The sequence below is a fragment of the Perca flavescens genome, chromosome 19 (genome assembly GCF_004354835.1).
Source record: "Perca flavescens isolate YP-PL-M2 chromosome 19, PFLA_1.0, whole genome shotgun sequence".
NCBI classification, from domain to species: domain Eukaryota; kingdom Metazoa; phylum Chordata; class Actinopteri; order Perciformes; family Percidae; genus Perca; species Perca flavescens.
Window position 1 is genome coordinate 7,960,690 of NC_041349.1, and position 13,462 is coordinate 7,974,151.

The 13,462-nt window shown below is 37.6% G+C and overlaps 2 protein-coding genes across 2 annotated transcripts; one reads left to right on the plus strand and one right to left on the minus strand.

Moving 5' to 3' along the window:
* Positions 1 to 252: 252 nt before the first annotated feature.
* LOC114546194 (sialoadhesin-like) lies at positions 253 to 3,867 on the minus strand. The gene is made up of 6 exons (XM_028564882.1): positions 3,837 to 3,867; positions 3,577 to 3,636; positions 2,985 to 3,248; positions 2,539 to 2,784; positions 1,104 to 1,349; positions 253 to 1,015 (listed from the first exon to the last, which is right to left on the minus strand). Exons 1-6 carry the CDS (start codon positions 3,865 to 3,867, stop codon positions 840 to 842), a joined length of 1,023 nt encoding a protein of 340 aa, XP_028420683.1. The 3' UTR covers positions 253 to 839.
* Positions 3,868 to 6,412: 2,545 nt separating this feature from the next.
* On the plus strand, positions 6,413 to 11,050 carry LOC114546195 (butyrophilin-like protein 10). The gene is made up of 6 exons (XM_028564883.1): positions 6,413 to 6,497; positions 6,960 to 7,301; positions 8,988 to 9,266; positions 9,344 to 9,460; positions 9,897 to 10,163; positions 11,013 to 11,050. Exons 1-6 carry the CDS (start codon positions 6,413 to 6,415, stop codon positions 11,048 to 11,050), a joined length of 1,128 nt encoding a protein of 375 aa, XP_028420684.1.
* Positions 11,051 to 13,462: the final 2,412 nt, after the last annotated feature.

Below are 13,462 nucleotides of genomic sequence, written 5' to 3' on the forward strand. Positions count from 1 at the left end.
TTAAAATGGGTGTGTACAGGGTGGAATAAATGGCTGATTCACCTACGCACACTTGTAGGTAATATGTGATTTATTAAGGGAACATTGCTTACAGATGTGCGTACGCACGGTTTTATAAATCAGATTTTGGGCTTTTGGGCGTACGTACACTTTTGTAATGATCTTACACACAGTTTTATAAATTACACCCCTGCTGTTTACCCCGGAATCCATTTCTCTTGTTTTCAGATGAAGAAATCACATACAAAAATGTATAAACATAATCGATTTTAATGTAACATTATTTTGTAACTCTCTCTTCTCTCATCCTGCAGAACCAACAACTGGAAGAACTAAACAAAAGACTGAACAAAAAGGCAGGTGATGCAGTAACACAGCAGATGGTTCAACAGGAGCAAATGTGAATATTTAGACTGACTCAATTCTGTCCTTATACTTCCCAATATACAAGACACAGTTTACCCTTTACATTGTTTGTTGTTTCTACAGAGGCTCCTGAACGCCTCTTCTACAGACATACATGTTCTCATGTGGTTTGTGTCTGAGGAGCTCAAATTATCAGCAGCATCTGAGTCTAAAACAAAACACAGACCAACATATACTGAGATATACTGACAGCTCGCCTTTTGAAAATACTCCGTGCATCAGAACCTCTGTGGTTTGTAACCTTTTCTGTGTGAGAAAGTCTCTGCAAATAAGAACATGTAAACAAGAGAGTTCGACACCTTCAACCCAACTTAAACAAAGGTCAAAATAAAAACAGATGAAAATGAAATGTAAAAGAAATCTTAGTGATGCTTTTTAAAGTGCATCTTTCCTGAGTTGGTGGATTTCTAGACTCACGATGGGATGTTCTCGACATCAAAACTACCTTTACACATGAGTATCAGGTATTTGTGTTTGACTCCGAGTTTCCCAGAGAGCAGCAGTCCCACCAGCAGCAGCAGGGCCACCATCACTATGGTGAACACAGTCCTGAAGTGATCCAATGAGAGACAGGTCTCTCTGTAAGGAGCTGAGAGAACAAGAGAACATGATAATCGTCACACTGCAGGCATGGTAATTTAGGTATTTTAGTTTTTAAAAACAATACAATGTTTTACCTCTGACAGCCAGCCAGCTCTCTGGTGATTCTCCAGCTCCAGAGATGATGCACATGTAGAGTCCTTCATCAGACTTGGAAACACTGTGGATGGTCATCTCTCCTGTAGAGCTGCTCCTGATGAGGCGGCCATCTTTATAGAAATCAGCTGGTAGGTGAGAAAAAGCCGTCTCCTTTCTGCAGCTCAGAGTCACGTTGTTTCCTTCTTTCACAGGAAGGACAGGACTCTCCAGGATCACTGAAACAGCTGGAAAACAAAGGTTTCATAGCTTTTTCTGAAAAATGAATGAAATACACTGAATAGATCTCATGTGGTTTGTGTCTGAGGAGCTGAAATTATCAGCAGCATGTGTAGAGTCTAAAATTACCATGGACCATATACTGTGAAAACCCACATCTGGCCTTTTAGAAATACTCCATGGATCATTACCTCTGTATGTTTTTAACAGTTTCAGTGTGAGAAAGTCTTACAGCCAATGCTGATTCCTTATATTGATATCTGGCTATCTTATATTGCAATTATAAATGTTTTTAATTTCTCCACAAGAGAAAACTCACTAAAGTGAGTACACCCCTCACATTTTAGTAAATATTTCATTATATCTTTTAATGGGACAACACTGAAGAAATGACACTTTGCTACAATGTAAAGTATTATGTTTACAGCTTGTATAACAGTGTAAATGTGCTGTCCCCTCAAAATAACTCAGCACACGGCCATTAATGTCTAAACCGCTGGCAACAAAAGTCAGTACACCCCTATGTTAAATTCCCATAGAGGCAGGCAGATTTTTATTTTTAAAGGCCAGTTATTTCATGGATCCAGGATACTGCATCCTGATAAAGTTCCCTTGGTCTTTGGAATCAAAATAGCCCCACATCATCAAATGCCCTTCACCATACCTAGAGATTGGCATGGTTGTATGTCAATTAGCCTAATAGCTAGTTTGATTTGCATTGAGACATGATTTTATGGAAAGTACCCCATGCCAAGCTACTTTAATTCCAAAGGCCAAGGGAACTTTACCAGGATGCATAGTATCCTGGATCCATGAAATAACTTTTTAAAAATAAAAATCTGCCTGCATCTATGGGAATTTAACATAGGGGTGTACTCACTTTTGTTGCCAGCGGTGTAGACATTAATGGCTGTATATTGAGTTATTTTGAGGGGACAGCACATTTACACTGTTATACAAGCTGTAAACTTAATACTTTACATTGTAGCAAAGTGTCATTTCTTCAGTGTTGTCGCGTTAAAATATATAATGAAATATTTACTAAAATGTGAGGGGTGTACTCACTTTTGTGAGATACTGTATATCTAAGCCATTTAACCAGGAAACCGTAGCAGGGGAAACAAAATGAACAATTGATAGCCCTGCAGATAATTGATCTAATCTAAAGTTATGTAACTTTAAGCATGAATATCTCACCTCTGACAGCCAGCCAGCTCTCTGGTGATTCTCCAACTCCAGAGATTCTGCACTTGTAGAGTCCTTCGAAAGACTTGGAAACACTGTGGATGGTCATCTCTCCTGTAGAACTCTTCTCCATGAGGTGACCATCTTTATAGAATTGAGTGGTGAGATTGGAGGACGTCTGCTTCTGTCTGCAGCTCAGAGTCACAGCTTCCCCCTCCATCACAGGAAGGACAGGACTCTCCAGGATCACAGAGCCAGCTAAACAACATATGTTTGAAAAGAAATCTGCTAATTACACAGTTTGAAAGCCTATGCATGGAACAACGCTGGCCAATATGGCAGATGTTTCCTAGTTATTACTACTTCAAAATATATTGAGCAGAGAACTGAGATGTGCACGGACTAAAATGTGATGACTTTACGTACTTAGTATTTACTACTGCTTAGTATTTGCATACCAGTGACTGTGATGTTGACAGTGTTGCTTGTCTTTACTCCCATTTCACACCAGTATTCTCCACTGTCAATCGCTGGAAAGGCATTATTAATTGTGCAAGGTCCTGTCGATGTCGACCAGGTAGAAGAACATGTTTTAATAACTCCTTTAATCTTCCTCATCACTCTCCATCCAGTCAGTCCCTCCAGTCCCTCACAGCTGACAACTATGGACTCATATTCAAAGTGCTGCTGTTTGTTTGGAACAACCCGAGGAAAAGATGCATCTAAGACAGAGACACAAAGAATGAGATTATTAAAGCAAACATTTTTCAATGAAATGTGTCTTTCAACAAAATAATTTGAAATTCCAGTCAACAGCGTCAACATCGCCACAAAAAGCCCTATGACTCCTCAAATGCAAATCTTGGCTCATGAAGTACAACATATGAGATTTAACATATGTTTGTACTAGTTTATTATGGTACATTATTTTAATGCATAATAGTTTACAGAATACAGAATACAGAATATGAGATATTTAAAGCCTATTTGGGATGTTGTTAAAACTACAGCAAATACACATTAAAGTTTAATTGATAAACTGCTACTTACCAGCTTTTTGAGAGTAATTGAAGTTAACATGTGCGACCAGCAGCAACAACATAGTCATCACTGCAGAGACCAGAGAGAAATTATCAGAGTCAATTCCAAATCTCTAAATTACCTTTGCTTAAATCTGGCATCTTAAATTCAAAATATATCACTTTATTTTGGATCATTCACATCAGTTTTCCCCTAAAGAGACTAACATGTTATTTGACAATGATTGTCTCAATATATTTCTGTGGACATAACACAGTCTCAGTACTCACACATTCCGATGCAGAGAGATGTAACCTCCATGTTGTCTTGCTGTTGCAGTCTGATGTTCAGTCAGTCACACTGAATTATAAATATCATGTAAGTCAGACCCTCCTCTTCCTGCCTGGTTCTCTTCTGGTGAGGAAACAGCAGGTTTGAGGTTTCTGACAGACAGAACTGCTCTCAGGTTAAGAAAAAAAGTACAACCTCAGCAGGTAACCCAAGATAACCTGATTTTAGAGCTTATACCTGGTGAAGAGAAAAATATTATAAATGACTTTTGTGATGAGCTCACTTTTTTAAGTGTCACCACCTACAAACACTATCAGGACATTTTATTGGACATCTTATTTTTAGGCCTGTAGTCAAAAAAATCATACTAATACTATGAATAAGCCATAATAAAAAATACTATCATTATTAGATATTCTCATTTGATTGGTTTGGTCTATTCAGACAGGTTCATGTTTGAAAAAAGAAAAACAAAAGATATTGTATAAAGCTAACATATTTTCTCTCCTTTCATTTACCTTTCCCACCAGCACCTTTACTCTCTGTACCTGCTTTTAGACTTTCTCTCTCTCTGTCTCTCTCTCTCTCACACACACACACACACACATTGATCATGATCTAGTCAACGTTTTTGACTAAAGGGCGATAGGCTCTAACTTTCTCACATTCACACTTATTATTTAGATGGAGATTTAAAAAACGCTGTCCTGGAGCATAAAGTTTAAGGTGGACGTATTGTCCTGAATTATATCTCAGTGATATACTGTAGATATAGTTATACTGTAGATATAGTATGTATGCCTCAGCTCAGACTGCAGTCAAGACCTCCATCTAGTGGAAGGTTTTGTTAACTGCATGATTTGCAGTAGACCTGAAAAATACATTTGACTTCATTGATTGATATGTGGTCAGCTCATAGAAATCCATTTTATTTCTATAGGTCAGCTACTGTAAAGACAAACGTAATAGATAATATTTCCATATACTTTATTTTTCAACCAATTTTTTATTCAAGAATTTGACTCTGTAGCAACCACTGTCGATTTACTGTGGTTAAACGTTCATCTCTTCTCATCTCATGTTTTTATATATTACACTTTAGAAAGTGACAACTCGCTCAGGTAGGTGGCTATTTTTTCTAATGTTAATACAGTAGAGTTAATCAAGTCTCACTCTGCCCTTTACAGCAAATCAGCACCATATACTTGTTTATTTGAACCAGATAGCCACTTTGACAAAGACGTCTATTGTTAACAATTTCTACTGACACAACTTCCTTGTTCCACCCACTGGTTGACTTGTTACTGTAGTAAATACCAACTACAGCAGATAGCAGGTTCAAAGTTCAGTTTGAACTGTAAAAACAGGTCATGCAGAATCAGACTGTAAGAAAACAAAAGTATAACACATCGACACACACACACACACACACACACACACACATATATATATATATATATATATATATATATGTTATCAATATATTGGACCAAGCCTGACATTTCACATCCGTTAGTATCTCTTATTTGATGCAAAGAATGGCTATGATTTTAATACTTAATTGATAGTATGCAAACACTAACATTAAATGTGACTGGTAAAGTAAGCTTGGTTTTTTTTCTCCTTTTTTTCTAGAAATGTGATCTTTGTTTCATTTGTTACCTTCTGTTTATCATTTATAGTTTGTATCAATACAATATCTCAATAAATTCATTGAACAGTGTTTTAGGCTTAAAGCAAATAGACATGCAGATGTAAACATTGTGCATGCAGTCTAAACCTCTAAAAGCCACACACATTCATTTGAGTTTATTGGAAAGGAACTATAAAGCCATAACACACGTCATCTATTTACAGACGGGGTGGGGTTAAAGTACACATGTTTTTATCAGGCTATTTTATTCCAGACTTTGACCATGCAGTGACTCCGACACACTTGCCAAAGGTAGGACGTTTTAGATTAAAGACTTATTCTTGGCTTAATTTGTCATCATGCCATTAATGTAATCAAAGTATTGCCAGTTTCTAGATTGAAAGTCAAATTGCTATCTTCTCCTGCAATATTTTTCATATATCTCTGTGGGTTTTGTAGCACTGATCAGTTCCTTATAACACAAGAAATGAGGTTGACGTCTGTTGTTGTGAATATTATGAACCCGCATATGGAACAGCAAATGTGATTTATGAATAAACAAAATAATGCATGCCAGAATTTACATGACAATGAAATAAAATGTATCAAAAACAGAACATGGAACATCTGTTAGCAAGTGGCTAAGGTTTAATCTGGGTCCAATCACAGCAATGTACCTTGTGCTTCCACATAGTTAATCTCCTGAAAATCAATTTGGTCCTAACTTTCCTATTATTATTAACTAATGATCAACTTTGTTTTATTTGAGTCAATGATAACATGTTTAATCACAATCTTCAGTTTAAAAAACACCATTGTGTTCACTTAAAGTCTGAACCATTTGAGCGATTACACTGCCTGCCAGTGTTTTGAGAGATATTTTAGATATAATTGTTCTGACATACTTTACAGTTGACTTATTTTAATTTACAGAACTGCAGAATGATTCCCATGAAGGACAGACTCCTCTTGAAACCTCAGCTCAGTGTCTTCAGTGCATTGGTCCTTCTTTTACACTCTGGTGGAGGTAAATTAAGCACAAACATATGGTAAATCATGATTGGACTTTAGATATATCAAAAAACATACCGTAACATAATGGTCATTAAAGGCTAGACAACTACAACAAACACACTAGGCTATACAATATATTTTACATCCCAATAAATAATATATAATAATATATATATTTTCTAACCTTAAATAGTAATTTTGGAGCCTAAAATTAACTCTCTGCCACAAGACGCTCCCTTTTTGTCAGCTCAATTTAACTGTAATGTCCGCTGAAACGACCGGCAGCTCAGAGTGCCCTGTACCTGGCTCAGAGTCACATTTTGTCGGCTAAATTTAACTGTAGAGACAGCTAAGCTCGTCGTCACCAGACCATGGGTGTCCATAAATTTTTGTACAATATCATACAAACCTGTCATGGGTATGCATTGAATAATATGTAGGAGTTGCATAATGAACAGATGTTCTTTTTCCTTAGGTCAGTCTCAGGTGATGGTTACATCTCAGCCAATAATCGCACAGGTTGGTGATGACATAACTTTGCCATGCCACCTAGAAACTGCCGTGGATGCTACTGACCTGACTGTGGAGTGGGCGAGACCTGATCTAGAACCCAGATTTGTATATTTGAGACGAGACGGCGTGGAGCTTCAGCTTGAGGAGCATCCATTGTACATGGGGAGAACTTCACTGTCCACCAACAAACTAAAGTGTGGAGACATTTCACTTAAACTCTCCAAAGTAAAACTCTCTGATACAGGAACCTACAAATGCCTTGTTCCAAAATCTGGTACAGAATTTGTTGTTGAACTTACTGTAGGTAAGTTGGCATGAATCTATTGTGCACTTAAAGTGGCTATATTTAACTTTTAGTTTGTGTTGACTATAGCGGTCGCTTTGCACAAAAGCGGTAGTGTTAACTGCCAGCTGTATTCCTGAGTTACTGTTACTGGAGCGTCATAGAGAATATGAATATTTTGCTCGGACAGAAAATCATAATAAGAGGATATGTTAAAGATGCATCGTTGCATTTCACGTGTTGCATACGGTAACTTAGCCTGGATGCATCCTTAGCTAAACTGGGTATCACTGTCAATGTGTTACAGGCCAAAGCATTAAGAATTTGTTGTAGCAAACAATGTATAAAATAACTTAGATTAATATAGCGCATTTCATGAAATCCACGGACGCTTTACAAAAGTACAGGGGGAAGAGTGAAAAGAAAATTGCAGGCCAACACAACACAAACACTAACTGAAAATAAATAAAAACGAGCGCTAAATGGAAGAGGGACGTAATTTAATCCAGGCTGCTAGCGTACAACCACATTGCGCATTGTAAAGTTATTTTATAAATGAAAGAAACATAGTAGGTACCTGAAGGTCAATTCGTGAATGTTTTTGGAACATTGACAATCCCGTAAGTGTCTCCATCTGTTAAAATCCCGACCAACTGTGATTCATGTTATCGCCCATTGTCACTTTCCCTTTTAGCTTTTAGTTGTTCTTCGATTAATTTTCTTCTTTTCTGTGATGGTCCTGTCCCAGTTTCAGCTCTAACTACACCAGACAACTTCTAAAATAAAACTAAAATACAATTAGGCCTAAATAAAGACATCTCCTGCTACCTTTTACCTGGCTGGATACAATAACACAGGCAAAATCTGTGACCTGTCAGAATGTGTGCTCTGTAGCGCCGTCTACCAACATTTTTTTGCGTGATTTCTCGGTAAAAATCGGACCGGGCAAATGCATAGATAAAATTGAAAAGCATCCTTTTTACTGTTAGTCTAGTTTGCTGTTATAGGTCACTTATGATCATCAGATGAAAAATGACAGTTTCAGCAACATTTAAAATCTAATATCATAAGTCATAAGTGACAGTCATAACAGTCAGATACTAAATATAAGAAACTAATGTAAGAACATTTGGGCTACTTAATCTTATGTATACCTAAGGAGGAATGAGGACAAGAAAAAGGAAATGGGTAATCTTGATGTTTTTAAGCTCTCCCACATTAGTTGGCAGACCTGCTGGATCAGTAAACACACACTAAATCTGATGCTGGCAAATATTTTGGTACTGTTCATGGGCTGACCAGAAGGGCACCCACAGGGAGATTTGGGTTGAACAAAGAAGGATTTGGGCTAGTCAGAATAGATAATTGGATGGACTAAAACAGAGGTACTTGGGACAAACCAATGGGCAATTGGAATGACCATGGGAGGGCATTTAGGCCAACCAGGGGACATTTGAGCTGAGCAGAATGGCATTTAGGCTGACCAAAGGCACACAAAGACAAACAGAGGTGACCAGAAGGACATCTGGATTGACAGTCCTGGCAGTTGAACTGACAAGAAGATTGCTTGGGATGACCAAAGGCACATTTGGGCTGAGCAAAGAGTTAGGATGTCATTGTAGAGCACTTGAGCTTACTTTAGGGAAACATTAGGCATTACTAATCAGCTGTGACAACTTTATATTCAAACTATTTCCACTTTTTTAGGTTCTTTCTCCTCACCTGACATAAAGATATCCAAAGTCAGCAATGGAGTTGTTCTACAGTGTGTGTCTAAAGGCTGGTATCCACAACCTGAGCTGTTGTGGCTGGACAGTGAGGGAAAACTCCTCTCTGCTGGACCTACAGAGACAGTCAGAGGTCCTGATGATCTCTATACTGTCAGCATCAGAGTGACTGTGGAGAAGAGACACAGCAACAGCTTCACCTGTAGAGTCCAGCAGAAGAACACCAACCAGACCAGAGAGACAACTATCCATCTTCCAGGTAGAAATACACATTGATGCTATTACTTTGTCAGAGACAGTACTGTTCTATTTACACATCTATTGTGTTCATTTTAGATTATTTTTTCATGGACCAGTCTAATTCTGCTGTTCGCATCACCATCTGCTTGGCTGTCTGCTTCATGTCTGTAATGGCAGTCTTTGTTTTGTGGAAATGTGGACAACACCAAATCGGTAAGTTAAAAATGAATTTTTCTTCTTTACAAATCTGAAGTTACGCTCACATTTCTTTGATGGCTATTTTTACATTAATTACATTTAGAGTGAACGGCTAAAAAGGGCAGAGAACCACCCGACAGGATCTTAGCCATAGCGTCATCCATTGCAATCATGGAACATTCAACTTGGTGGCTGTTATCCCACTCATAACATACTCATTTGAAAATAATAATTTTACTCTAAAGTTTTTCCACACTTTTCTGCCAGTCAGAGTCTAGAAATATAACTGGTCACGGTATGATGATCAATAGAAAATATATACATTAATTAAGTAATATAAAAACATGTCATTTGACTAGATTTTCTACCAAATGTTTGTGTCACATTTGGGAATTAAATGCTAGAGAGGTTTAAACGTCAAACTGCACACCCATCTCTTCTGTTCACATAGAAACCACAAACGGCAGCACAGAACTTCAGCATCTGACGGAAGGAGATAAAATGATTCAGTTGGACATGAAAGAGGAAAAACTTGATGAGGAGTTACAGAAGAAAGAGGGTGATTTGAAACATGTACAACAGGTGATTACAATATTGACGAACCAGAAGAAAGATCTGGAGAATCAGAGACAGAAACTCAACTCACTACTGGATGAGGACAAGACACGGATAGAGAAGAACAACAACAAGCTGAAGGAGATCCCAAAAACAGACAAAAGTAAAAAAATGGAAAAGCGTGTAAAGACCAGAAAGGATCTGGACAGGAGAAAGACAGAACATGATGAACTGTTATGGAACACGGGAAAGTTACAGGAGACAGCAGAGCAGATGATTACTATGACAACAGAAAGGAAAGAGAAACTAGAGAGAGATAAGAAGAAAATAAATGAACACCTGAAAGAGATAGAGAGACAGAGAGAAGAGACCAAACTTCAGTTAGAGCAGCAAGAGAGAGAAGAGGAAAAAGTAATCCATCCTCCAATGATGATAAATGAAAAATGATATATTCATATTAGATCCACAGTGTTGACATCAATCGGATCATTCCAAACCAGATGTGACCACAGTGAACTTTGGTCACTCTATTCTTTGCTCACTTCCTCCAGGTCAAGTCACTAAAGTCACATTTGACATCATGAAAATGAACGTAGCAGGTTGCTGCATTAACTTGAATTTCACTTCAAGTGTCTTTGTTTTATAGAAATATTTTTTTCTCATCATTGTCTTGCATAATGTTGCATTTTTTAATAGATTTTACTATAATATTCTTTTGGTGTATTTGCTGTAAAATTCATGTTAGGCTATATTCATATTCATTGAGATAAATAATGGTTTGTACAGAATGTGATTAAATAATCCTGAAAATGTATGATAGATTATATCAGCATCACCAATTATTTTATTAATAGTTAAAGGTTAAATACAAATTTATAGTAGGCATATTTTAATTTAATTTCACCCAGATTTGATGTTTTGTCCCAACTGTCGCAACAGTAATTCCACAATCAGCCCAACAGCAGTTTCTCCTAACATTGATGTTTACAATTGCTTATGCTCTTTCCTAAAGTACCTTATTGGAGTGATGCCAAACACTGCAAGGCATGAGAATTTATTTCCTACTTTACAGGTATCCAAGCTTTTATAAATACAGTTACTATTTTAATGAAAGTTTATCAAAACTAAACTAAAATAATTAAATGATTGCCTCTTGAATGTAAAATTAAAGGGGTAAAAGAGTGGGATCTAAGGTTGCATTGCTTCCTTATATTTGATTTAAGCCATTGAACAAACAAATGATGCCGTGTTGTTGTAGAGAGAATGGTGGGAAATCTGTGAGTGAAAGGAAGCTGAAATACTTTACTCACTGGTGTTAAAGTGCAACGTTTGCCAAAGAGTCATGTTTCAAATTGAAAGCAAAATCAAATGTACTGATTTGTCACTCTGCATAAGCATAAAAAGATGACCAGCAGGAGGGTAAAGATAACAAACCTGTCTTTAATACTGTGCATATATATCACAAATGTCAAAGTCTGGAAATACAGACGTTAAGTTTTCGCGCAATCATTACACTTATTAATGTCCTCGTTATCTGTCCAAACTTTAATACTGTTTCTGACAAAGCCTGCATGAAGACAACTGTCTTTGCCTATTAGACTTTCGTCTTCAAATTGTATCTCAGGGTGGGGGATACCCCTAGTTGATGCTGTGATTTTGGCAAGGTGTTAATCACAAACTGCTGTAAACATAAATACTGCGGTGACCCCCGTGAGTAATGCTGCATGATGGCACTGCTGGCCCTGCAGGAGGACTAACCCCCAATGGAAGAATAAGGAGAGAAACTTCAGGGACCATGACGATGACTGGCTAATATGTCGATGTAGATTCACTAAAGCTGAGCTCTTGGATCTATGTACTGAATTGGGTCGAGTAGAGAGGGCAACACACCGGAACCGTGCCATCCCGGTCCATCTACAGGTCCTCTCCACTCTGGGAGAAACCGGCTGTTTCCAGAGGGAAATGTCAGACAGTTAAGTGTTTTATATAAATATCATATATAATCTTCAACTTTATCACTAAGGCTTGTTTGGATATAATATATAGTTTGGTTATTTAATAGGTCTAGTATATCGAAGTTGTCCCCAAGTGCCAGAATGCCTGCCGATTTGAAAGGTATTATTAATATAGGTAGCCTATACACCAGGTCTACCTACACTGTGCGAGAACAGGCCGAAATTATAATTCAATTTGCAGCGATTTCCGAGCATCTGAGAAGTTTTTTGCCTTTTCCCCGCCAGTCGTCATGATTCAGCATAAAGAACAACTGCCAAGCCATTAACATACTGGTCAGCATTCATGAGGTGCCGTGCATTGACTATTTGGTGATAAAAGGCGGATTCACGTACGCATGATTGTGGGTAATCTGTGATTTATAAAGGGAACATTACTTACAGATGTGCGTACGCACGATTGAAAAATCAGATTTTTTTTTTTGCCATACGCCATTTTTGGTTTTTGGGCCAAGCACAGTTCTATAAATGAGACCCTTGCTGTTTACCCCAGAATCCATTTCTCTTGTCTTCAGATGAAGAAATTACATACAAAAATGTATAAACACAATAAATTTGAATGTAACATTATTTTGTAACTCTCTCTACTCTCATCGTCCCTCAATCTCCCTCCTGCAGAAACAACAACTGGGTGGACTAAACAAAAAGGCAGGTGATGCAGTAACACAGCCGATGGTTTAACAGGAGCAAATGTGAATATTTAGAATGACTCAATTCTGTCCTTATACTTATACTTAATACTTCCCATTATACAAGACACAGTTTACCTTTACACTGCTGTTTGTTGTTTCTACAGAGGCTCTTCTACAGATCTACAGGTTCTCATGTGGTTTGTGTCTGAGAAGCTCAAATTATCAGCAGCATATGTACAGTCCAAAATAAAACACAGACCAACACATAATGAGAAAACAGACAGCCTGCCTTTTGAAAATACTCATCATCATAACCTCTGTGGTTTGTAACCTTTTTTGTGTGAGAAAGTCTCTGCAAATACAAACATGTAAACAAGAGAGTTTGACACCGTTAACCCAACTTCAACAAAGGTCAAAATAAAAAAACAAGATGAAAATGAAATTTAAAAGAAATCTTGGTGATGCTTTTTAAAATGCATCTTTCCTGAGTTGGTGGATTTCCTAGACTCAGAGGATGGGATGGTCTCGGCTCCATTACGTTGATGTCCAAACTACCGTTTACCTTTACACATGAGTATCAGTTATTTATGTTTGACTGAGTTTCCCAGAGTGAAGCAGTCCCACCAGCAGAAGCAGCAGAGTCACCATCACTATGGTGAACACAGTCCTTAAGATGAGGAGGACATAAATGAAGTGATCCGAGAAGAGACAGGTGTCTCTGTGAGGTGCTGCAAACACAAGAGAACATGATAATCGTCACACTGCAGCCATGCTAATTTAGCTATTTTAGTTTTAAAAACGATGCAAAGTTTTACCTC

Coding starts and splice junctions, on each gene's coding strand:
- LOC114546194 (XM_028564882.1), bottom strand. CDS start 3,867: ATGGAGGTTACATCTCTCTGCATCGGAATGT. Junction 3,249..3,576: donor CAATTACTCTCAAAAAGCTG/GTAAGTAGCAGT, acceptor TCTCTGTCTTAG/ATGCATCTTTTCCTCGGGTT. Junction 1,350..2,538: donor GAGCTGGCTGGCTGTCAGAG/GTGAGATATTCA, acceptor TTTGTTTTCCAG/CTGTTTCAGTGATCCTGGAG.
- LOC114546195 (XM_028564883.1), top strand. CDS start 6,413: ATGATTCCCATGAAGGACAGACTCCTCTTGAAACCTCAGCTCAGTGTC. Junction 6,498..6,959: donor TCTTTTACACTCTGGTGGAG/GTAAATTAAGCA, acceptor CTTTTTCCTTAG/GTCAGTCTCAGGTGATGGTT. Junction 9,461..9,896: donor ATGTGGACAACACCAAATCG/GTAAGTTAAAAA, acceptor CTGTTCACATAG/AAACCACAAACGGCAGCACA.